General features: G+C 42.8%; 1 protein-coding gene across 1 annotated transcript in view; it reads right to left on the bottom strand.

Annotated features, from left to right (window-relative positions):
* Positions 1–26,687, bottom strand: part of RAB10 (RAB10, member RAS oncogene family) — a 49,378-nt gene that overhangs the window by 8,797 nt on the left and 13,894 nt on the right. The window contains exons 2-3 of the mRNA XM_080390349.1: positions 13,730–13,790; positions 2,505–2,643 (exon numbers count right to left, since the gene is read on the bottom strand). Of these exons, the coding sequence (XP_080246475.1) occupies positions 2,505–2,643; positions 13,730–13,790 (200 nt within the window). The remainder of the gene's footprint in view (positions 1–2,504; positions 2,644–13,729; positions 13,791–26,687) is intronic.

Here is a 26,687-nt window from a genome sequence, read left to right as displayed (position 1 = left end):
CCAGTAAGACTGCCCTGCAACACTGCATCTGGCTCTGGGGTCCCCAACATAAGAACATGGACCTGCTGGAGCAAGTCCAGAGGAGGCCATGGAGATGATGAGAGGGCTGGAGCACGTCTCCCAGTGAGACAGCCTGAGAGCTGGGGAGGAGAAGGCTGCGGGGAGACCTTAGAGCACCTGCCAGTGCCTAAAGGGGCCGGCAAGAAAGCTGGGGAGGGGCTTTGGGCAAGGGCAGGTGGCGATGGCACACGGGGGAATGGCTTTACCTGAGAGAGGGGAGATGGAGATGAGGCAGAAATTCTTCCCTGTGAGGGCGGCGAGCCGCTGGCCCAGGCTGCCCAGAGCAGCTGTGGGTGCCCCATCCCTGGCAGGGCTCAAGGCCAGGCTGGACGGGGCTGGGGGCAGCCTGGGCTGGGGGAAGGGGGCCCTGCCCGTGGTGGGGGTTGGGAACTGGATGGTCTTTAAGGTCCCTTCCCACCCAACCCATTCTGTGATTACTAACAGAACTACAGAGGGCAAGAGATCCATGTACTCCTGCTTACAGTTATAACCCATCTCACATTCCTCAGGAGAACCATCCACAGTTTTTTTTCCTTCAGGTCACAAGGAAGAAGAGCAACCAGGTGGCAAAAGGTAGATTAAGATACCACGTAGAATGAGATTCTGAAAATGCTAACTTTTCATGCACACACATGAAACTGTTTACACAGCAACAGGCTTCTTTTAAATACCTAGCTCTTCTTTCCACCCTAGCATACAAAACTCTGCACTTGAGCAATTAAATTAATTTCTACTAGCCCAAAGCAAAAGTGACTAGCATAGCCCACCTCTTCTGAATGAGTGAACTTCAAATAATTAAGTATTTAACACAGATGAAGGTGTAACATCTCTAGGTTTCATGGCTATTTCTAAATCAAGGCTTAAGTATCCTGCAGAAGAGCCTCCTGCACAGCATAATTCAGAAAAGCAGCCTGCTTGTTGAAAATTCTCCTTGAGAGAACATCCCTGGTTATACTGCCTTAAGTTACTTTACTCACAACTATCACTTGCAATAATTCTGTATGCGAGCGGGTAACACTTGCCAACCATTTTAGCCAGAAGCTTCAATAGTGCATCCAGAACACTAGTGGAAGACTGCACCCATCATTTCTGCAAACAAACTCCATTAGTGAGCTGCTTCCACAATAAAAAAAAGCTTCCTAAGGTGTCAAACATCCCTTATAAAACTGCAGTAACCAGGCAGCCTTCACAATGCACCTGAAATCGGCTGCAGAGGTTTGTGTGACACAGATTTAAAAACACCAGGTCAGCAAAAACACTCACTTCTCAGATACAGAATGACATCCATTACTTAACTTCCTGGATACTAGAATTCCTGAAACAAAGCAACTTCAGAATCTAAAGACCTTAAGTTTCAAGTTTACATTCAACTCCTTGCTGAGTCTCTTCCTGTGCTGCCTTACTCCCCCTGTACCGCCTTCTGTACCCACAAAACACAGACCTTTCCTTCATCAGCAGTTACCCATTTCTCATGCTAGGAAATTAAAGTCCCAATACCCCATTTTTTGTTCCAAGAACCTTTCACCAGCCTCAATGCTTTGACTACCATTGCCTGGCAGCACCCATCTGCTGACACACAGCTCCACAGGCCCGTCTTCATGCTTGCTAGGAAAATAATGAAGCTGTAAAACCCAAACATTTATTCTCTTTTGAAACAGCATGACAAAAGCAAGAACTGACAGCTGTGCTGCTCTCCAATATCCCAGAACTCCTGGAGAATGAACTCTTTGGGATCCAGGCACTGAATGCTTCCTTATCAGTTTCTTCTGCTTCACCTGACCTTGCCTGAAATTTTACCAGCCTCCTTGTTTGGTGGTACTCTTAACAGGGACAAAAATCAGCTACGCAAGGTTTGAGTAGTTGGCTAACATTCAACAACAGCAGTTTGCCACACTGCCTGCAACAGCCATGACAGACTCACAAATATTTCATGACATCGATTTTGAGGGAGTGGAGGTGATCGTATTTAATTACCTTTGAGGATTTACATAGTCATCCTCATAAAACAGGTTAGTATTAGAAGTGACGTATTCTATAGCTACTCTTGCAGCTTATGGCTTGTGTTGCTCCTCTGCACACCACCCTGTGACGGCAGCTCCTCCTGAAAACTGCAACTCCCAGAAGATGGATTCCTTAACCTCTAAGTATTCTCCAACATAGAAACAAAGTTTGCTCATATATGAATTTGACATTTTAGGACACCACTAGCTCCTGCATAGTGTTGCAACCTTTCATGCCATTGCTGGAGGGGGAGCTGAGGTAGGAACGTAGAGTATCAGACAGCCAAAGAACGGCACCCAAACCCCTGTGTTTACATACACCTTCTGCCAGGGTAGAAGCAGAAGCTTCTGCACAATCTAGAAGCTGAGTTCTGTTGGACTCATCACCTGCTCTATGGGTCACAACAAACAGCTCAGTGCTAGGATTTGATGAACATTACTCACCTCATCTATGTTTCTGAGCCACTTGCTGATGTTTTCAAAGCTCTTGGCATTGGTGATGTCATATACTAGCATGATCCCCATGGCACCTCTGTAATAGGAGGTGGTGATGGTGTGAAATCGTTCCTGCCCTGCTGTGTCCCTGCAGAAAACAGGCAAGAGTACATATCAGAGACAAGCTCTAAAGAAACCGGCATGGTATATCTATTAGGTAAGTGCACATGGCCCAGTGCATGCCCTGTTGCACCACCACTGGGGGATGTGCAACGTTTTCGAAGAGCAGGAAGATACACTTGAGTGTGCATCAGCAGCAGCTCCAAGGAAGGCCCACTCCCTCCCAGATGTAGCTGAACTCAGACAACAAAAAGGGCAAACTTCAGCAGGCCAGGCTTCTGAGGGTACAGACACACAGGTTTTTAAATTTCTCCTCTGGATTTTATTTTTAAAGGGATTTAAAAAAAAAACAACAAACCACCACCATCACATTTCAGTGCCTTTTTGTCTCTGTCATAGTTGAGACTCGACTGCTTAACTGGGTTTTTACATAACTAAGGTAGCAGAAGATGAAGCTATCTGTTGAACAGCAAAGTGCTAAGGTACAATAGGTCTTCTGGTATCCTACCACAGTAAATAAACGCAGTATCACGTTATGGTAGAAATTTGTTAATTTTAAGCTTTATATTTTTATTGACAACCTGAAAGTTGCACCCATAAGGAGAAAATTTTATTGCAAGTCTCCTATCTCAGGGAAGTATCTCAGAGCCTTCTTAGCCCCAGTGGAAGCAGACAGGATGAAAACAGGTGCAAGAAATGCTCTACCAACACTTCAACAGGACTGTGAGCTCCAGCAGCAGAAGCGTCTCAACAACCCCAGAAACTTTGCTGTCCCAGACACTCTCTCCCGTTACTGACCAGTTCTTCCCAAAGGAATGTAAAAATAGAAGCCACTTTAAAACTCCTACAATGTTTAAGTTAAATACCATAAAAGCCCATGAGCCTGATCAAACATCACACAAACCCTGCCGATTCAGCACTCAAGTTTCTGTATGAAGTTCCCGAGACGTTGCACGTTAATGTTTAGCAGTGCCACTGTCAACACTCTGGAACTGCAACCAGCAGTGACCTGTCTCAACTATCCAGGCAACACCACCACGACACCCAAGGAGATCCCTCTCCATTTCAGCAGCTGCTGAGCAGCCATGAAGATGATAAATCCAACATCTTCTGGAATTCAGACTTCACAAAGGTTAATTTTTGTTTTCAGATCAGTTTTATAAAGCTTTATCTTCATCTTACAGATGTATGTTCTTGAACTTTTAAGATCAAAGCAAATGAAAAATAAATCTAGGTGACTTACTTAAACATTAAATTGCTGTTTTCTATACACGATATGCTGAAAATTGATCATGCAAGATTAATGACAGTATTTTCTCATCTCATTCTGAGATCTTGATGGAATGCATGAGATTTGGTTAAACCAACCTGCATGCCATCAAGTTGAGACTTAGGAGCTAACTGCATATTCTACAGTGTCTTTCAGAGGGCATAAACCTAACAGATTTACAGACAGTTTTCAATGACACTATTCACATAAGCAGCACATGGAGCTGCTGGAGCAGGTCCAGAGGGCCACGAAGATGATGAGAGGCTGAAGCAGCTCTGCTGTGAGGACAGGCTGAGTTGGGGTTGGTCAGCCTTGAGAAGAGAGGGCTCTGGGGAGACCTTATTGTGGCCTTTCAATACTTAAAGGGAGCTTACAAGAGAGACAGGGACAGAGTTTTTAGCAGGGCCCATAGTGACAGGACAAGGGATGATGGTTTTAAACCGAAAGAGGGGAGATGCAGATGAGAGATGAGGAAGAAATTCTTCTCTGTGAGGGCGGCGAGGCGCTGGCCCAGGCTGCCCAGAGCAGCTGTGGGTGCCCCATCCCTGGCAGGGCTCAAGGCCAGGCTGGATGGGGCTGGGGGCAGCCTGGGCTGGGGGGAGGGGGCCCTGCCCGTGGACTAGATGGCCATTAGAGATGCTTTCCAACCCAAACCTTTCTATGATTCCACAAGGTAGAATCAAAGGTGTCCTCAAATTTAAACTGGCCTAAACTGGGGTTACACATTCCCTAGCCATCCTCAGAAAGGCACAGCATTCCCCCCTTACCCAGAGCCACATTTCCTTCCTCACAAACCTGTAACCTCAGAAAAGATGAGAGACTGCAGTTGAACTAACTCAACTCATTTCCCTCTCAACTGTTAGTGAGGTCACAGCAAATGCCTTGGCAGAACACAGACACCACCAGGCACTGAGTCCTGCGAACACTCAGCTCTCCACACCACCCAGTCACCTACAGTTGAAACAACAAACACCGACTGTAGTTGCCAAATCCATTTGTTTAAGCACACGTCAGCTCTTCTGGCCAAGTATCAGTTGGCAAATGGGGAGTAAATGAAAAGCCTCAAAATACAAAGATGCCACGAAGGAAAAGTCATGAGATGCAGTGGAAACACTCTAGTTGGTTCCCACTTGGGTCAGACCCCAGGTCACTGTCGTAACAACGCAGTAGCTGTCTGAGAAGCTGACTGCTCCTGATCTTTTCTCTCCTCCTGGGAGATGACAAACGCCAGGAAGAGGGCAAAAAGCAGAGGAGGAGGAACAGGGGCAGGTCCTAAACCTGAGCACTACCTCCTTCACAGGTTTTCTAAGAGGCCATGCTGTGCAGGGGTCTGGCTCGCTGGCAGTAGCTTTAAGAGGCAATCTAGTCCATTCCCTGGAGCTGTAAAATGCTCAGGGATACCCACACTATTCCTGAAACATGCCTGATGTTCTGCTGGAGACCTCTGATGATTGCTGGCTTGAACCTCCCTCTCTCACTTCCTTTCTGCCCAATTTGGAAGTTTCTTCCGATGGAACACTTGGATTTTCCTTAGTGCAAATTAAGGCCATCAATCCTCGTCTTTTCATAGGTAATTGGAGGAGTTAATTTCCCTTCCTTCTACATTTTTTTAATTGCATACACAAACACAGCTCTTGCACCTTCCCTGAATTTTCTCAAGCCACCAAGTTCTTTAGACCTTACTCACTGGCCAAAGGTCTAACATACACAGCCTGACCTATCACTCTCTCTGGACTCCCTTCAATTTGCCTATGTCTAAGCAAAAAACAGGAGAATACTTGAGCCGAAGACTTACCAGCCTCATATAGCGATATTTTCGAGACAAGTTGGGCATGCCTGTTTACGCATCCCACTCCCCTTCATGATGCAGAAGATTTTTCTGACATTTGGGTAACTGATTACACACACTGAACTTGGCAGCTCTGCATTTGTCTTTACTGAATTTCACAGGACTTTTTTTCAATGACATTTCTCCAACTAGTCAAAAGCAATCTGAATTACAATACAGTCTCTATACAATTTATACTCTGCAACTTCACCTTTTCCCACTTCGCTCAAATAAAATAACCACGCTCTCTATCCCCTTATCTTAACCATTAAATAAAATACTGCCTATCATGAACTCCTGCAGACTTGCAGACTCCAACAAAATACCTCAACAGAACTTGCTACACGTCACTTATTTTCTTTCCCCATGAGTTTTGTATCCACTTGACAGCACCCTCACCTAAGTCATTTCCCCCTAAGTTGCTCGTATCAAGCAGGACAGTGTCAGAAAAGCCTCACCAAAAACCATCAAGACATAACGCACCTGTGACCTCTGCCCTCCTGACAAGGCCAGTAGCCATCACAGTACGATTTCAGATTGATTTTACACAACTTGGCACAGGCAACACTTGTTACTCATTGCTTGTCATGTCCTATGTGCCTACAGCTAACTTGCTTAGTTAACTCCTCCACTGTTTTTTCTGGCAACTGAAGCGAAGCTAATGGATGAAAAGAAAGATGGGGAGGGAAAAAGCAAAGAACCTAGAGTGCTGTTCTTCCCCCCCCCCCCTTCCCCCCCCCCCCCCCCAAGTACTATATTTGCCCTTTCCCCTTCTTAATGGATTCTCCATTCATTATTCAGAGATAAGTCTTAATGGATGCAAGATTAGAGAACTGACTGAAGCAAACAGAGGAAATGAGTTATGGTTTTCCAACTGCCTGTGACTGATGAACCCTGAGCAAATAGCACAAGACAATCTGAGACTACATGGCTTGTTTACTGCCCTGGCTTTCCATTCCTTTGTTCAAACTTCTAGGATGTAAGAATATGCTCCAAATCTAGGAGTGTGCAATAAATCCTTGATGTAGGCAAAAATATCTGTGCAAGTTAGCTAACTCTCCAAGCTAAAATAAACGTAGACAAGGACTATTAAGATAGCCAAGGAAAACGAAGCCCTACTGCACAGGAAGAAGCTGGGAAAACTCTGTTTAGCTGCAAAATTAAGACAAAGAAGGTCATCCTTGGGGACTAGGGAAAGGAGAAGCACAAGGAAAGTGAAAAATCTATTTAAGTTATTCTCATGCCAACATTAAAGTATGCATAAGCTATATCATATTAGAGATTTAACCAACACAGAAAGGAATTTCTGGGACAGCTTTCCAGTTGACTGAGCAGAGACTGAAGAAATCTTAAAATGTACTATGCTTTGTTTATGAAAGATTCAGACAGATGCAACAAGAAGAGATTATATCTGATGACCTGTGAAGATCCTTCCAGTCCCCATAGCTCAAAATAGTCTTCAATGCATTAAACCAAATAATTCCTAGCAAAATAATCCCAAGACTTTTATTACTGTCCCACTGTTTCTTCTTATAATATTTTTAAAACTATGCAGCAGAATATGGCATTGCAACTGTACTGCTGACATCAGGCACACTCTGGAAGCTTTAGCGACTAGGTTGAAGACGTTCCTTCAAAAAGGAGCGTCTGTATGATACTTCATGCACTAGCAAGTTTCAGCTTTTCTGAAAAACATTCAGCCAGGAAAAAAACCCAACTAAACCAAAGCAAAAATGAGTGAAGTATCTAATTGTTTTATAGGAAGACTGACTGGCATGACAAAAGAGTCTCTTCCATCTTGACGCATGCATATGGTGAATAGTCTCAAAAGTTCTCAGCAGCAACAGTTAACTTTTAGACATTCCTAGGGTAATGGCACAAATTCATGAGACTGATGGTATACTAGTCAAGGGTGCTGTCCGCAGTTTTTGCTGTTCACCACAATACTTATTAAATGCAAGAACTTGCATGTATCAAGGAATTTCCACACGTGTCGCTATTTCCGATAGCTATGCTGCTGCACACTTCTTTCACCTGGACAGCTGTTCCAGGTCACATGATTATTTCTGCAATTAGCTCATTGCTGAACAAAACATTCTGAGGACACTTTTCTAGCCATGTAAAAACATTCCCAAAGACACACTGATAGAAAATACTAACTGTGTAGCAGACTATAAAAGCTGCATACTAAAAAAGTAAGGCTGTTCCTAAAATTTGGAATCAGTCAAGAAGAAGACCGTAGGAAAACAGGCTGGCAATTTTTTTTGTGTGAAGACAGGAGGGTCAGAGCACCAGCTAAGCAGAAAAAAAAAAAAGAAAAAAAATCAATGTCTTAGAATCTCAGAGTTAACTGTTTTTTTCAGTTTGCTACAGAAGCAATTTTGTCATTGTACTCCTTCCATACTAATACTACACTGTTAAGTGTGATTGTTTTGTACACCACTGAAAAGAAACAGATCATTTGCCTTACCCAGCTCTGGAAGCTCTTCAGAATCTAGCCTTTTGGACCTCAGCTTTTTGGCCTTAATGACGAAACTCACTGCCTTGTAACAAACCTGCCCGGACACTCCTGGGGCAGCAATTCTGTGAACAAGCCTGTCCCAGGCACAAGAAGAAATCAAGCACTTTGCTAACTTGTACCTACTGTCATCCACCTCAATCTATCGGAGATCCTTGTTCCGGCTTGATAACACACACAGACACAATGCCAGGAACCTGCATGCAAACCGGTAAATAGAAAATTCACAAGTGAGGAATCAACAACTGCGAGTTCCCCATGAACAAACGTATAAAGCCTCAACTCTTCATACAAAAGCCCCACAACAGCAGAACAGGACAGATCATGATCCTCTTATTTGTCAAGTTCCATTCTGAAATACCTGGCTGATTTGGGTTTTCGTCCCTCCACATTCCCCTTTCTCAAGTTTGTTTTCATTATACTGAACCAGAGCTTCTCCCAGAGTCTCCCACTCCTGCTGGTGCATTTCCAGCAACTTTAATTTCCACTGTCCTAGAGCTTAAAGCATCCTTCCCTCTCCTCTGTGTCTGCTATCACTATGTATTTTTTAGATGACAGTAGTATTTCCTTTCACCCTTCAATTCACCAGGACAACCCCCGCCCTAGATGTGACTTCTGTACATTCTCCAAGCATGGTAAGAGATGCACTTGCTCAGGCCAGAGTTCTTGCAGCTTCCACTTCTGTGCAGTCCAAGGACTTCTGGAGCCAGAAATCACATCTGTGTATTTCCCAGTCCAAACCAGACTGTTCCTTCACAAAATCCCTTGCGAACCCACATATATCTGCAGCTATTAGAACATCTTGCAATGAGGAGTTTCACAGCTTCACTTAATTTCCTTGTGTTTTACACATCACCTTCTAGACTTACGCTAGAACAAACGCTCTGGTATTGGAAAAGGCAATGAGTTCTATCAATCTCTACCTACCTTTTCCAGTATACTCATGATTTTAAAAATGCACTTTGGTCACTTCTCTGACATCCTGAAGAATCCTCAACTTTCCAGTCGTTCTTCCTAAAATAGTTATTACATCCCTCTAATCATCCTACTTGCCACTTTCTTTCTGGAGCATGCTAATCAAAATTGTGTATTAGATTAGACCGTGACGCTTACTTCCCTGCCCTCTGGAGATGATCACACTCACAGTATCAGAAAAATCACATTTATTTTTTCAATTGTTACATTAATGTTAATAAGTTTAGCATATTACAGGATGCCTAAGCCTTTTTGTTTCTATTTCAAAGTGATTCTGAGTTCCTGGAGCGTATATTACACACTTCATAGCTGAATTTTTAGCTCTACTGCTGTGTACTTCTAAAACATTTCATTGCTTTTGCAATAGTAACGCCACCTCTTCCTGGAGCAGTAATCTCTCATCTTGGATCTTTTATTTCCCCTCCCTTCTCTGTACTATAAGCATTACTGCTCATATATCAAACATTAATATTTTTCAACATATTAATCAGTGTCAACTCTTCCAAGTCCCACCCTTCGTAATTATTTCTCCTCCCAAATCCTGTACTAACCCACCACTGGATTTTTCCATATGGCATTGCATCATATACTGTCACATCAACAATTTTTCTGAACAAATAACTAGTACCATAACTTAACCAAGAAGATTCTCTTATTCTTCTTTGCGCTTCCACCCAGAATTTGACATACCAGTAGTCCTCCTGATGGATCTGCCCTGAACAAGCTCATTCCTTCAGAAGACCAGTCTCGAGAGCCGTGTCCCATCCTCCTCCTCGTTTGCAGCCCATGCACCGCACCAGGCTCTGCCCAGCCTAGCTGAGGATCCTCCAGAAGCTGCCTGAATACAGACATAGTCCCACTCGCTACCCAGTCCCACCATTCTCCACTCCCTTGTCCCACCCTCCCCTCTCCCCATTTCAACACCATTTTGCAACAGGCACGTTTACATTTGGAGCAGTAGGAAAATGCTTTAATTCCAGCTTGATCCTTGCCGAACAGCAACCCACTTTTTAATTGCTATGAACTATCAAGCTGCTTTTCACCTCTGGCAAGGTTTATCTCAACCTGACCTTTGAATTATTGCTTTACTCAGATATATATATATGTATCTATTTTAGAAGTCAAGGCATGACAGATACTGCCACGTCTACTCATTTTCCATACCCCCGAAAAGAGGCGGGTAGCTACCCCACTGTGTAAGATAGGAGCAGAGCTATACTAGAACGTGCAGGTTTTTTCTGTTTTCTGTAAAACTAACTGCCCATTGAGACTGTACACACACACACCTCCCTCCCCCTGTCCCCCAAAGAGTACAAAAGCCAGTACTAGCCACAGTAAAACACTGCGACACAGCTTTGCAGCCAGCCAGAGAGCAACTCCTATACTGGGACAATAGCATGAGAAAGATTTAATATGCGGGTGATGAAGGATTATACAGATCAGCAAGAGGCAAGTCACTATGGTAATTTTAAACTGAGGAACAGTTTATTTCTATTGCTTTTTGCATGTGAAAAGAAATACACTCTTCACCTATGTAAATAACTGCTGCATAATCAAATAATCACTCCCACTGATGTAGAAACCTTATTCTGTGACAGGTTTGTCTGGCCATCGCTTTTGCCAGTGATGGCTCACTGAACACAGCTCCTTCATAAACACTGAGCAACACTATGTAAGAAACTGCACCGTATTTGGGAAATGGCTAACACATACTAAGGTCTCTATGGTACAAATTTCTGTCACCACCTGTCATTTCACAAACAGCTAAATGTCACTTCCAGGTGGGGGCTGGGGCGTGCAGGGGAAAGAGGTTTCAACCTGAATAAGCACCAGTAATAATAATGATCGCAGCAACAATGACAAGACAAAAATGCCTTTGCTTCTAACAATAAAAGGGACCGTTATGAAGCCAGAAAACAGCATTACAAAAGACTGGACAAAGACACGGTGGCACTTTGGAGAGCCATGGCTGGACTTGCACTCGTGGACTTTGCCAACGTCACTGCACCCAGTGTCCAGTCCCTGTAAGTGACCAGCAGCAGCTCACATGTGCATACAAGACACAGGGCAAATAGACAATCTCACACACGGGACATTCATTTTTGGATAGAGGGGAGACCCACAAATGAAACAGTGGCCATTCCTCCTCTAAATTCTGAGCGTGGACATGCTCCATAAATTGCAAGCATGCCTGCAATGCAGCACTAACTGAAAGCACACAAATGCCAAGGGTCTCATCTCCCGTCCTTAACAAAGTCTGTACTCTCTTCACCATCTGTCTTCTGTTATCTTCTGATCAGGTTAATCAAGTATGGAGATGTCCCCCACTGGAAATGCTACCCATAACTCAGAAGACACATATCGTTAATACAGCTACATTAGCTCCTGTGCATTTACTTCAGTTACAAAAGCATGACCTGTACTCTGGATGCAAGAAAAGCTACAAGAACAGCCTCGGGTTTACAAGGGAAATGTCCCACTAAATGCATCCCTTGCTTGCTGAACTGCTGCAGCGGGAGTGAAGTGTAATTCTGGAAATGTTACACAACTCCTAGAAGTACAGGGCGAGTTTAAATACAGGAAGCAGCGATTAAATATAGATGCATTGCACAAAATAACTTCAAAAGACACTACTGTTCTAGCCACCAAACCACTGTTGGGCAAAATTGCTTGTACAGGAAAATCTGGAAACTACAAAGGCTAGATTTTATTTTTTTTTTGGGGGGTGGTATGTGTGTATCAAAAGCGCATGCCATAGGAACTTCATTTTCTGCTTTCCAACATCTAAACATGAAATTTTAAATTGGCAGGAACAAGAAGCAGACTCAGGCAACAGCTGTGTAACTCTGCAATTTCATAAAACTCAGCTCACCCAGAGCCCTCTTAATTTCTCTAAGCCACTAAAACCCACAACATACAGCTTCATTACAGCTTGCTGCTTTGTCTACGTACACATTAAACATCCTCAGTTCTCCATATATTCAGTTTTTACACTTAATGGTGACTTTTTCCTAAGTTTAATCTAACACTCCCTTTAAGTCATTCCAATGTGTTATTCTACCTTTCCATCCCACAACAATTCGCAGCACCCATCCTGCTGAGGTAAAAAAAAAATACACAGAACAATTGTTAGAAGTTAATTAGTTTGATCTGGTTTGAAAATCCAAATGTTAACAGTCTGGTGAACTCACTTGCTGCCCAGCAAGTCAATCAATGAAGCTGTATTACACCTGAATGCCTCTTTAGCTAATACTCTCAGTTCCTTCCTTTTCAATACTCTGCTTTCAGTTCCCAGTTGATCTATACCATCCTTCCTCAGAGAGCTCCATCTAAAACATTGCCCTTATGAAGACAGTTGCCCTTTGTGGCTCCCCACTGAAGCATTCCAGCCCACTGAGATACTTCATCAACCAAGTGCTTCCCTTATTGACTGGCTATGCAGTTTATACAACAGAATCATCTTCATAACTCTTTCCCTTGCAGGGTACAAAATAACTAAGTTGGCCAACTTTTGCTAAGGAGGTGCTTACAGGACTGGGAATAATGAGAAACAAGTAGGAGACAAAGTGCATGCTCAGAGTGGTGGTAACAAGATGGATTCAGAACACATTTATTAGAAAGGATAATCATTCAGCTGGTCCTACAGTATTGAAACGACTGCCCAGAGAGGAAGACCTGTGCCTTCCCCTAACTAGTACCCATCCATCTGTGTCTACAAATGTCAATGTTATCAAGCCATAAAATATTTTTATTAGTTGAGGACAAGATGGGAAAATTCAAGTTCTAAACAATTACAAGTTCTGACCTTTCAGTAAAGCTGGAAAAATGCACCAGTAATATGGGTACCTGGTGGAGGAGGGAGTCTAAACAAACATACAGGCTACGAAAAGCCATTAGCTTTCCCGATCTGAATTGTTACAGGGCTATTAAAACAGAAGAAAAATCTCTAGTTAGACATGCAAAGCAAACTAAAAGGAAAAAGTTTAAGTTTTGCCTCATGTTACTTTCCTACAGAAAAGCAGCCATGTTTTCAGCCAGCTGAAAAACTCTCCAGTTTACCACAGAAAAATATAAACTACGTATAAAATAATTTAAAAAGTGCAGATGCGGATTACACTTTCTTGCTGACACAAACCAAGGTTACTAGTCAACTTATAGTCACAGAATCGAGGCAACTCCTAATTAAAAATAAATAAATAAATATCCAGTTTTAAAACACTTCCCACTAAATCACAGACTGCGAGGATCCTGTCCTCCCAAACAGATTTGCAAGCAGTCTGTCCAAAGGAGCAGTCAGTAACAATGGTTCTAAACACAACACACAGATCCCTTCCCTATTTCTTATAAATAGTTTAGGGGAATACACATGGAGCTTTACCACTACTGAAAATATACCACATCGTTACAAAATCGGATACCTGAAGGTAATCTCAGAAAGAGTAAATTCTTGTAATGAAAAGCTGCTTCCGAAAGAAGCCATCCAGAAGGATGCCACCCCATGGCTTCTCGGGTGTATTACTCACCATATCTGTAGCTTGATCTTCTTTCCTTGTAATTCAACAGTTTTGATCTTGAAGTCTATCCCTAAAATAAACAGACACATAAATAAATAATTAGGATTTATTTAAAAAAAAAATTCCACATCATCTTAGAAAGGCTGCAGACACAACAGCAGCTTTTTTTTTTTTTTTCTTCTTTTAACAAATCGTCAGGTAAACCAAGGACATCTGAGTAAGCTGGAATGGGAGAGGAGCATGCCGACCAACACCAGCAGGGCCGCAGAGGGTGTACGGTCAGTCAATGGACACCATCAGGTGGCACTGTTAAGATGATACGGCTTAGAAAAGCTTCTAGGTTTCTTGCTTATTTTTAGGAAAGAAAAAATACCAATTTTTTGCAAAAATTTTTCTGGAGAACTTCCAAAAATAAGAAATTTTCAAGTTTGAGTATATAACTCAAAGGAGTCGGTGCGAAAGCCTACACCAGGAAGAGGTGACAACACTCCCATCTATTAAAAATAGTCCTCTTGCTTTTTACACCAATGTAACAAGTAGAAGCCCTAAATTGTCTTGAGCTCAACACGTATGTGCATGGTTTACAGTCAACCTCAAGCTTAAACCCTTCTGCTTAGTTATTGAAGAAACATGAAGCTTTTAATTAGCAATAAAAGACAAGTTTTCAGCAAAGGTCTCTTTGTCCCAGTCCAGCCCTGACTCCAGCCCCTGATGCGGTACAAGCAAAGTCAGGACTTGAAAGACGCACATAGCTGGGACTCTCAAAACTCGGAGTAAGCAGAGACCATCTTGACAGAGCACGAGCAAGGTTTTTACTTTCAATACCAGCCAATACAAGAATCTGCATGGTAACAGGTGTCAATGCTGAAATGCTATTGCAAGGAATTTAATGGTAAGACTTGCAGGGACTGAGGAGATGAAGGACAGCTGTCCTGAGAAGACTTCGGGAAGAAAAACTGAAGACAGATCATCAGCTGAGATCAATACCAAAATCAGTATTTAGTATTTTCATTATTAATTCTGGTGTGGCAAGTTGTTCTATTTGAAGTCTACTGCTTACAAGAGTGAGAGGCACTGTACAAAGGACGATTAAAATAAACTGAAAATCTTGAAGACAGAATAAAAACAAGGGATGGGTGTCAGCAGTACAAAATGCACCATTACATGTCTGTTGCCTAAGAATTTCTTCTGTGAATGAGCAGCTGTTTTCAGATGACCAAGAAGAAAAACCACAGGCTGAGAGATTATCATTTCACTTTCACAGAGTAATTATGATCTGATGGAGAGGCAACCTGAGAATAAGCAAATACCATCCTGCAGGCACCTAGTGAGAAATTTTCATCCAAGGCAGGGGAATACCAACACCGATGTGTAAGACCTTGGTGAAACCTCTTGTGCAGTGCAGGGGTCCTCAAACTTTTTAACCAGGGGGCCGGCGCGCGGGTGAAGTGGCAGGAAGCCATCTGCGGCTGCTTGGTTCCCCCCCCCCAGCCCCCGGCGGGGGGGTTCTGTAAATACCGGGGGATGGACTGAGGACCCTGGGGGGCCGTGTTTTGGCCCGCAGGCCGTAGTTTGAGGAACCCTGTCGTACACGCTAACCACTCTTCCCCAGAAGAGATGGGCTCAGAGGCAGATGCCATGCAAGACAAGGCAGGATGAGGACCTCCTCCCGCAGCTCCTCCACAGTAAAAGAGACTCAAGGATCATGTCTTGTTTCAACCTTCTCTTCCCAAAACCGCCTGCAGGAATCACTAGCACAGAGGAGCAGGAACACTACAAGCCATCTTCTCAAAATGCTCTGACAGTAATTAGATGACAGAGTTCTGACTTTCAATTCAAATCAGAGAAACACTGCTGATCATTTTTCATGCTTTCCAAAAATCTGTTTATATTTAGACTTTTAAAAAGGCAGCAACTGCAATCACAAACTTCCCTCCTAAATCTACAAGGTCATTTCATACCAAGTAAAATTAAATAGAATTTATGAAACACACTATTACGTAAGAAGTCTGCTTTAAACTCCTTTTAGCTCAACACACGGCCCATACTACTGCATTTTACTGTTGAAATATTAAATAAGTAAAATCTTTTCACAGAGAAGTCAGAATACCAGAGCCTCTCTGGGAAAGGCTAGACAACTTTAGATGGAGGGGAAAGAATCCCCCTCCCCACAAGCCTGTGTCATGCAGGGGCAGGAACAGGGACAGACTTGCTACATGGATACGTACCACATACGTGGCCAAAAAGGAAAAGGAATACCAAATGCCTCTCCTCACAGAGCCTCCTGCCGTTACCAAGTATTTCATCAATGTGAACTGGAGTGTAAAGGGGCAAAATTCTCCATTTCTAAGGATTTAAAGCAGTATAGTGACTAAAGGCTAAGGCTGTCCACTAATTCTTCATCGCCATCCCACAAGGATGTCAGCTTAGGGCCTTCAGAACTCAGTTTCAGGTCAGTGCCCCATTTTTTTCCAGTTCGCCAAAGCAGTGCTTCACTCAAGATAAATCTATGAATCAATATAGCTATTATCATAGGTATGTGGCTTGAAAAATAAACGCACTGAATGATTAAGAGCCAACATACAAAGTTGTCCCACGTACACTTAATGATCCCTACATTTTGTAGCATTTATCCAAGTTGTTTACTATGATATAGTGCTCCACAGCAACGCTATCAAACAAATGAACACAGCAACTGCCAAAAGATCTTAAGTATTTTATAGAGCAACACTTTTAGGTTCTGCCCAGATAAAGCAGGATGTTTGACAGACACTTTTTACGCGTTAAGATAAAGGAAGCTATTAACCCAGCCAAGGAAATTAACTCTTCTCTACACTGAGAGGGATTTAGCCAACTCTAGTATTTGGGGATAAAATAAATCTCTAATTCCATGTTCTACTCAGCTTCCATTCCAATTACAATATAATACTAGTTCAGCCTTCGTAACAGAAAGACTGTTATAAATAGAAATGACTATTTGCCTCTAAATACTTTTAAAGTAGTTTTAACAGACTGGAAAAGCTAGAGTTCTGCATCGCTATAATGACCATTCAGCTCCAGGTCTTTCTAAAGAAGTTGCTGGTGACATTACACGGACAGAAACACAAAGGCTTCAGAGAGAGCAGATTACAGGTACGGGGAGTTTCCAGTAACATTAAGTTCAAGAAAGAGTTGAAGAGGGTAACGGGTATAAAAATTGAATGGCATGCAGAACAGACATATTACCATCACAGGAGGATAATGACAGAACTGATGAATTAAAGATCAGCATGAAATTACTCCCTCAAGTGTTGATAAGATACTCATCAACTTAACAGAGCAAACTGGAATTCACTGAAAAACCAGAAAGTATACTGTCAGTCTATTAAACACTTAATGTTTAACTCCATACTTTCAAATAAAAAATTGGAAATGTTTGTCACTCTTCACTATAGCTCACACAGCTTAACAATGAAGTCTCCTTACAGGCAAGCTTCTGGCTCACTTCTGGGTTTCCTGCCAATTTCAAGTGTTTTACCAGTTGGTTACAGCAATATATGAGCCCAGGTCTGACCAAAACCTGAAGCCACAACTTTTAAAAAAAGACAGAAGCTATTTATGGATTCTTTAGGTTACTGGTCTTGGAGTATCAAGGCATAACAAGTACAACCATTAGTTGATCTCATGGTATGTTCAGACAAGATCTGCCCTTACACAAATACTGAAAGTCACTTCTGCCTAGTCACTGTAAGCACACAGACTAAGCAGAGTTTCAGAAGCTAGAAGGTCAGAGTTGTCATCAGGCCAGCAAAGTCAAGCTCTTCCATCCCTACATCAGCAAAGGTTATTGTCAACAGCTCCTGACCAAGCATTCCCGTTTTATTTGTGTAAGTTTAAATATCTGAATGTCTTGGTGAATACAGAACTCAATGGTTTTGCGTTTCCATTGCTCTCAGATGAAAGACATTAATGAATACCCATGACTTGTATCAGCAGAACAGCATGTTTGAAATCCATAATCACTGCATCTGAAGTTATATATCACTTTACACCTTGTCAAGCCCCTGCCAAGGTTTTGTAAAGATTATTTTTCTGTTGCTAAATCACAAACTAACTATTCCTGAAAAGTAAAAGACAGAATGCTATCAGTACAAGGGGGAGGGAGTGAAAAAAAAAAGTTATTTTCCAGTCCATTTCAGAGCTACAAATGATGAGCTAGCCCTTTTCAGAGAGCACAAATTTTGTTTGCATTCTTTCCAAACAAAGACACCATTCAACTCAGTGAGGATGCCGGGTGGTAGAAAGCAGAATGTAGGGCAAGAGAGGGGCAATGCTGCAGTGCTAGGAGCCTGACAATCAACCTGCACGTCAAATCACCAAACACAAACTGTAAGCAGCATATAAATAAGCACATTTTGTATTTCATTTCTTAGTAATTGCTTTGCAAATATCCTTTAACAGCACTACGTGTTTTCAACTCAGGAAAAAAAGCAAATGTGCACAAATTCCTATTCGAGTCTTGTATCCTCAAGCTGCCCATCTTTGTGGTACAGGCTCTCGCAGCAGCAACTGTTTCCTTTAGCAGTGTACTTACACTTCAGCTATCAACACCTGGATTAACACAACAGAATTCAGGCCACACTCAAATTTTCTGATGAGCACCGGGAGCCATCTGGATGGCTGCTTTCACCTGCACCCCTCCCAGGGTCAGTAGTCACAGAATGGGTTGGGTAGGAAAGGACCTTAAAGACCATCCCTCTCCCCCCAGCCCAGGCTGCCCCCAGCCCCGTCCAGCCTGGCCTTGAGCCCTGCCAGGGATGGGGCACCCACAGCTGCTCTGGGCAGCCTGGGCCAGCGCCTCGCCACCCTCACAGGGAAGAATTTCTGCCTCATCTCTCATCTCCATCTCCCCTCTCTCATGTAAAGCCATTCCCCCGTGTGCCATCGCCACCTGCCCTTGCCCAAAGCCCCTCCCCAGCTTTCTTGCCGGCCCCTTTAGGCACTGGCAGGTGCTCTAAGGTCTCCCCGCAGCCTTCTCCCCAGGCTGAGCCACCCCAGCTCTCCCAGCCTGTCCCCACAGCAGAGCTGCTCCAGCCCCTGAGCATCTCCCTGGCCTCCTCTGGCCCCGCTCCAGCAGCTCCGTGTCTCTCCTGTGCTGGGGACCCCAGAGCCGGACGCAGCGCTGCAGGGGGGTGTCATGGGAGCAGAGCCCCCTCCCTCACCCTGCTGGCCACGCTGCTCTGGATGCAGCCCAGGGTGCGGTAGGCTTGCTGGGCTGAGCGCAGTGCCGGGTCATTCTGAGCTTCTCATCAACCAGCACCCCTAAGTCCCTCTCCTCAGGGCTGCCCTCAGCCCACTCTCTGGCCAGCCCATAATCCTGAAGAAAGCAAGGTTCTCTGCCTGAGCTACAGCACTTTCTCCAAGGGTTTGAAAGCGTATCTGAATACCCCCCACACTAATCCATTTCAAACAACTAAAGCAAGGTGGAGCTCTTGCAAACGCTTTACTAGCCAGAAAAGGATATACACCTTATAATTATGCCTAAATTTTTAGAAGTTACAGTGTTAAGTAAAGAATGTGGCTGACTAGGCAGAGAGAAAACTATCTGCTATCCTCCTCTGAATTAACAACTTTCAAATTCACAAAGAAAGGAAGAACACAGCCTCATGATTTATGGCACATTAGTACAAAGAACACAACCTGTAGCATACCTATAGTTAGCACACCAGCGCCATCACAGAAGCCCAGAGAAAAATTGTTATCCTTCAGGTATGTTTACAGCTTATAGTAAGGCCCAATAAACAGCCCTAAAATGTTTTTAAAAAGTAACAATGCAATAGAAGAAAACTAAACAACAGCAGGAAAACACAAAAATAACTAAACCTGAAAGCTTTTAAAGTTCTGAAATTCACTTTGGGACAGAGACCTTTGTAGCACTTTGTCTAGTCTTTTTTACACAGAACTACTTGATCATGAGATCCCATGTTTCTCAAGACAGATTTATTATATTGTCTTTCAAACTTAACATCTTAACGCAGAAGATAACTTCTAAAATGAACTCCTAAGCCAGATACTGCTTTATGAAGTTTATTAACGCCTAGAGCGTAACAGTAATAAAAAGGTGATTCCTCCAAGCCCTCCCAGTAACAAGCTTTCCCAATATATCAAGTCCAGAATTATAAACTCTCCAATGTCACCGTAAGTCTTGGAAGCAAGCTTTAATATTTCAAAATGTTATCTTAACAAATGTTAATGTCTGCTTATACTTGGTATCAACAAAGTAGTTAGATCAAATATTTCGTAAGAAAGCTGCAGATGTAAATATACTTTCTCCTTCCAAAGAAAGCCCAACACAAGTGTATCAGGCAAGAGACAAGAATTCTAGTTTTAATTAAGCTCTTAATGATCTCAGTTTCTACTTGGGCTTTTCAAAATATTTATTCTACAAGGTATTCATACCTGCACAGTATGAATACACAAAATTCCCAACCACACTCAACATTTTAAGTGCCAACACCACTTTTCAGAGGTCTTACATAAATTAGATTTCTAAAGTTTTCTCCCTTCTTCACACCTTCAACACAAAAAGTCTAAACGCTGCATTTTCTAGGTGTCATGCCAAATACCAGGACCTTGAACTTTGTGAGACAATGCTTTGCACTTGGAGTGAAAAGTGTTCGAGGCTCAAGACTCAGACAAAAAGTATTTTGGAGGAGCGATATCAAACCCCAGATTAGGTGATGATTTTGTACCTAGGCACACTGGCACCAATTGAATCCAGTTCTACAGACCCATACAAGTGTGCATGGATCACACAAACATATATGAACCTGTTTTAAAGAACCTTTACTCCTCATCTTACTAGGAAAAAAAAACAAACCACCAAACCTGCTTCTTAGCAAAACTTAAACTAAAGTCTGTTTGGATACTGCAAGGACTTCTTAAAAGCTGTTAATTTACAGCTGACAAACTTACAGATTAGATTATTTGGTAATCACCTCAATTCTCATTCCTCAGAGGAAAATATCTTATTGGGGCCTTTCAGTACTTGAAGGGGAACTACAAGAAAGATGGGGTCAAACTTTTTAGCAGGGCCTGTAGCAATGGGACAAGGGCTCACTGTTTTAAACTACAAGAGGGGAGATTCAGACTAGATACAAGGAAGACTTATTACACTGAGGGTGGTGAGGCACTGGCACAGGTTGCCCAGAGAGGTGGTTGGTGCCCCATCCCTAGGAACATTCAAGGTCAGGTTGGACAGGGCTCTGAGCAACCTGATGTAGTCCCACCTCCCTGCCACAGGCAGGGACATCTTCAACCACATGGCCTTTAGAGCTCCCTTCCCACCCAAACCACTCTGTGATTCTATGAAATCCAAGGACTGCATTTTCCCAAGCAGCATCTCACCTTGCCCGCAGCAGGGCTTCTCCCCTGTGCTAGATGGGCTGCAATTCTTACTCTTAGCAAAAGCTGCCAGGGAGGCAGCTGCAGGGCCTGCAGGAGCAGCACCTCTACAGCTCCCTGGGATATATGCTTTCACTTGTCCATAAGAGATTAAGAAACAAACAGGCATCCATCACAAAGTGCCACAACTTTTTGCTAAGAGTATTTAGGACTACTTTGCAAGCCTGCAAACAAATCACCATTCAGATGGCTCTGGAAGAGAAGCTCAAGCTATTCACCGTCTTATCCTTTGGCGACAGCTTGAGTGAAAGTATACGTTTTATCAGAGAGCACAAAATTCAGCTGACACTGTAAGGAACAGGAAGCTTTAGGCTAGCTAGGACAAGCCTCTGCAGTCATAGTAATTATTTCTGAAATACAGATTTGCTACCTTTGGCAGAAAGCATGGCATTCAACCACTGGTGTTGCCTCTCCTCTGTAACAGGTACCTAAAAAAAGCTGGAACCCACATTTATCCTCTCCTATTGCTTGTGGCTTACACCTCACATGAAGTTCTCCAACAGCTGGATCTCTGTGACTTAATTCTTTGTGAAGTTTTCCTTCTCTGGAGAAAATTGTAATAAAATAATAAAAAGAGTCACTAGACAAAGTCTCAAAACTCTTGCTCACTAACGCAAGTCCGAATGAGATTATCAGAGAGACTGAGACAATGAGGAACCCTGAAAACCTGGATTGCTTGGCTTCTTTTTTTACAACTGAGAAATTGTAGGTCCAGGTAAGGAACCGATACTTTAGGTCATAACTTCTTTCTCTAACAAGACATTTATTCATCAGGAGTGAGGGATGACATTGCATTTGAACTCTTCCTTGTCTTTAGCCCTGATCACGTGTAGCACGGTCAGCTAGCAGGGAAGGAACAGACTGGGAAAAGGGAAAGGCAACAAGTGTGACCAGCAACAAAAAACGAGTGATAGAATCAAAATGAGAAGCCTATCAATGCTTTTCAGTCTGCCAAAACGCAAACAACGCAGTGCTTAGTTTAAACCTAGCAGGCAATACCAATTTCGCTCATGCCTTTGTAGAAGCATGTAGAGTTATCAAGGCAGCTCCAAACCTCTTGGTTTTGCAGTACTGAATCTACCCTCCTCTCCAGCTTTCAAATACGTTTAATCTGACAGGTAAACAAGATAGTAACTAAGTAAGAGAGCTAGTCTTCCTCTTTTGAGAAAGCTCGCTTCACATGCATGCTTATCTACAGATTTCGTTTTGTGTATGTGTATACATACATACAACACAGACCTATCTCTAGCCTCTTTTAAACTTACATGAGGCAATGAATTCTTTGAAGAAATAGAAGAAAATAGTATTAACACAAACTTCCATGTAAAACAAGCAGCTCCCGTCTTGCTTTGCCAAGGTGAATACCAAGATGACTGAATGCAAGTTCTACGAAAATCACAGGAGCCCTCAGGGACCCCTTCTTGTGTCAGCACCCCTCGAACCTCTTCTGCAACACTCCTGGAGAGCTGTCATCAGTCAACGCTGACCTACCGTAGGATGCAAAGCACAGCAGACAGCCCAGTGGGCAGGAGGTCTCAGGACCAGGCTGTTTCGGCAGCTTGTGTCAGAGGCACATACCTCCGTGTTTACCCCAGTGCTTGCAAATGCCGTGTTCTCCACCCGCAGGCAGGGAGCTGGGGAAGAGCGGGGTGAAAGGAAGGAGTTGCACGGCCAGACACAAAGCTCTACACAGACACACAAGTTCTGGCTAGTACAATCACAGCTGTAATGCCAGTAGCAGTTGCTCCTCTTAAAAAGCCAGGGCAAGTTACTTTTGTCTCTCAAGTCAATTTTATCATCTTCGTTTCAATAAAAATAGCTCAAGACTGACGCATAGAGCAAGCTACACTCTCCGTAAGGCTTTTCCTTTTGTCTCATTCTTCTTAACCTGACACTAAAGCCTGCAAGTGTACCAACTACTGCAGGCAACTCCAAAAGCTGAAGGGACATTATCCACTACAACCAAACACTGCTGTAAGACAAAGCAAAAATGAGGCACCTATATGAAAGAAAATGAATAACAGATTTAATAATTAATACGTTAATAGCACTTTTTTCAAAAGCTAACAATATATTTCTGAACCTGCCTGTTCTGGTTAGCAGAGGGGAATGGGTGGGAGTGGAAAAACAGAAGAAGAAAACTGTACCAGGTAGCAACCACCAGTCAGTGACTGACTGTTGTTCTGCCTTCAAGGTAATGTTAGTTTCTCTGCAAAAACAAAATTGCACATTTTAACACAGCAAGAAGCTTGTAAGTTGCCTTCCAAAAAAGTTAAGCTAAGCAGTGTAATCAAACAACACAGCCAGAGGTGGATGGAGAACAGAGGCAGCGACCAGGTATCTCTCACCAGCTGAATACACAGGGCCAGACAATTTGATTGCTGCCATTAGCCTAAGGTAACTCTGTATGAACTGCTGAACACCAAAACTATACATAACGGAGGGTACCCCCTGCACACAGGTGACAGACAACACTTGGGAGTTACATTAGGCCACACTGTAGATTCCCATTTATTTCAACTAAAGGCTACTACCACACTGGTCAGACCTAAAATAAATGCTTACAACCCTCCCCCTCCCCCCCAAAGTCTGTAATCATCCATGAGACAAACTTAAGCAAGAGATTTTCCTTCCAGTCTCCGAAGTTACAATGACTCAGGTCTCCCATTCAGTTGTAGGGTAGGGAGCACCTACAGAACTTGTTCAGACACAGCAGCCCAGCGCCAGGCCCAGTGCTCAGCAGTCAGAGCAAAGGGGTCCCAGAAAATGAATCGAGGCAGTGCTGGAGGGCTCCCAGAGCCACCACCTGGAAAAGGCTACTGGGAGAGGCAGTGGCAGCCCTCCAGGACCAACACTGAGGGTACTGGGAATCACAGAACCGGTGACATTGACATGGCCCATTGGTTGCCTTTCTGCCCCCCGCTAAACCTTTAATTCTATTATTTTTTGACATTCAGTGACTGGGAGCATAATAAAGTACTCAAGATATGAGCAGACTAGGGATTTACACTGTAGTAAAACACAAAGTCAATGAATCCCTGTGTTTCAGCATTTCATCTTCTCTGCAGTAAGTCTTTCCTAGCAGAGTGTGCAAACTACAGCGGCAGTTCAAGAACTCACTCTACCTGCTCTGCAAGGTTTCAGGTCTGCACTTACACAGCACCAGAAGTTGCATCTAAAAGTTAACACATACCTTACATGAAACCTTAGGACACATACACTTAGTTAATTCTAGTAATCTAAAAGTCCTACAACTCAGCAAGAGAAAACATCCATGAAGTGTCCTGTTTGAGAGCCCATTTCTGATTGAGCTAGGCAGGGGAGGACAATGGTAACGGAAACAAGTGATTTAATTATTCAATTCTACCAGCCACAAATGATGATGTAATTAGTGTTAAATTTTTTTCCACCACTCCTTCCCACACATCCTGTCACTGGTGTCAATCCTCCCATCCCTAGACTATCACCTAAAGCCTCTCTTTTCCCAAAGACCATCCCTCACATGCTCTACTAGTCACCCATTCACTGAACAACCCATTGCATACTCACTTTTAGTACCCTTGTGAACTATCACTTGGGTAAACAGTCACTCCTTTATCTCAAGGTCACCAGCCTCAATCCATGACACCTCGATAGCAACAGCTACACAGAACTATTTTTCTGGTGACATTCATAGAACGTACCAGGGGAATAACTGTACCTTTGACTGGATCCACAGTACCTGAAACATCCTGAAAACTGGTATCTTTGTAGATCAGGTATCAGAGCAGGTATCAAGAAAAGTAATTATGACCAGACCCCTCTCTCTGTAAAGCTAAGTTAAAGATTCTTAACCTGTATTTAACGATGGTTTTGCCAGTAAGATGGTGTTTATTTTAATAAACCACTCATTTAATTCTAGCACCTATTTTTAAGAAAGCAGTAGATTCTCAAAATCCAAACAGTCCATTTACCTGGATTTTTGCTAACCTTGATTCAGCAAAAATTTGCTAGAGATTTTTTTTTTTTAATTAAATAAAAAGTGATTTCCTTTCCAATAGACTGGTCAAGCCCTGTCAGCCTCTTCCAGTGACCCCTATGGCTCTTTCCTGAAACTTCCGTTTTTCAGTATGATTTTACAATATCTTTATAAAACTGTCATAAGTTTCACTTATACCGCATTAATACCGATAAATTCCAGAATAAGTAATGCAAAGGAGAACACAGGACATCAGCAGTAGCACTGCTGCCAGATCGCCTCCTACCAATTAATCTATTCTTAACAAAGCAGATGACAATCCTGTGAGACAGCAGCTTCCTACTGTGACCTACATTCTTCCATTCTAGATGCCTTTATTTGTTGTGCTTTCAAGTGCTGTCACATATCACGAACAAATAAGACTCACGCGTTGCAGGGATATTTGATTTATGCAAATCAACACTGATTAACTGATACAGGGGACTCAGCTGAATATCCATTTTGGTGACAAATCCAGTACTCTGGTTTATATCCCCCCAAATACCTGGCTTAATCCCCCCCAAACAATAGAAGGACTTTGTTATCCAGCCTGACCTCTTATCTGGGAAAGGCCACAGATCATGAACTCATTCACATATTCATCGTCGGCAGAAATGGGGGATCCTCACACTGCACTGCTGCCTCCCCCATCTGCAGTTGTCTCGCTGGAGCTTTCCAAGCATTCTTCTTCATATTCCACCTGCATCCAGTTCAGATATGAACAACAATATTCAGAATTACAAGACTTGGGAAAGTGTCCTTCACTCTTGTTGTTCTAACTTGAAATTCTTTTTGAAGTGTTCCCATTTTCCTTCAAAGTGGCAGACAAGTCGTAAGCATGCAAGCTTCCTTCGTGCATCAGTTCATTTCAAGGACGCATGTTAAATCTAGGTCAAGACTCGGCCTTCCAAAGCACCAAAATATTTCTCTCACTACTAGCCTCACTCAAAACCTCTTCAACAATCATTCTTCAGAGATCTGTAATAAAATCACAAGTTAACACCTATGTGTTTATTCTAGAGTACATCATTACAGAAGTCAATATTGCTACCAGAAATTTTTTAAAAGCACTTGGAGGCACTACTGAAAGAAAGTATTAAAAAAAATAATATAATCAAGGAGACAAAAGCATTATGAGTAGTCTGTTCTCCATACACCAGGTTGCTGCACCTACACAGCAACTGTGACCTTCCATCTCTCTACTACTGTCACCTATATTTTTTAAAAAACCAATAATCTTCAGAAACAAATCCTGAGATCTCTTTTTTTTCCAATTTACTCCCCTCCAATAGAGTGAGGTCCATTACCTTGCTATTATGCACTGGATACTTGCAGATGTAAATTGTTAAATTAGCTGGAACACAAACAGTAAGATTTTTTTGTCTTTAAATACAGATTATGCCCACACATTTAGGTCTCAGCACCCACAAGGCTGCAAGGAAGCAAAGAGTATCAATACATCAAGAATTCCACGAAGCTGCTTTTCCTTAAGTGGCATTGTTCAGATGTTTAACAGATTGATTACAA

The sequence above is a fragment of the Falco punctatus genome, assembly GCF_963210335.1.
Source record: "Falco punctatus genome assembly, chromosome: 5".
Taxonomy (NCBI): Eukaryota; Metazoa; Chordata; class Aves; order Falconiformes; family Falconidae; genus Falco; species Falco punctatus.
This window is presented reverse-complemented; position numbering and strand designations above follow the sequence as displayed.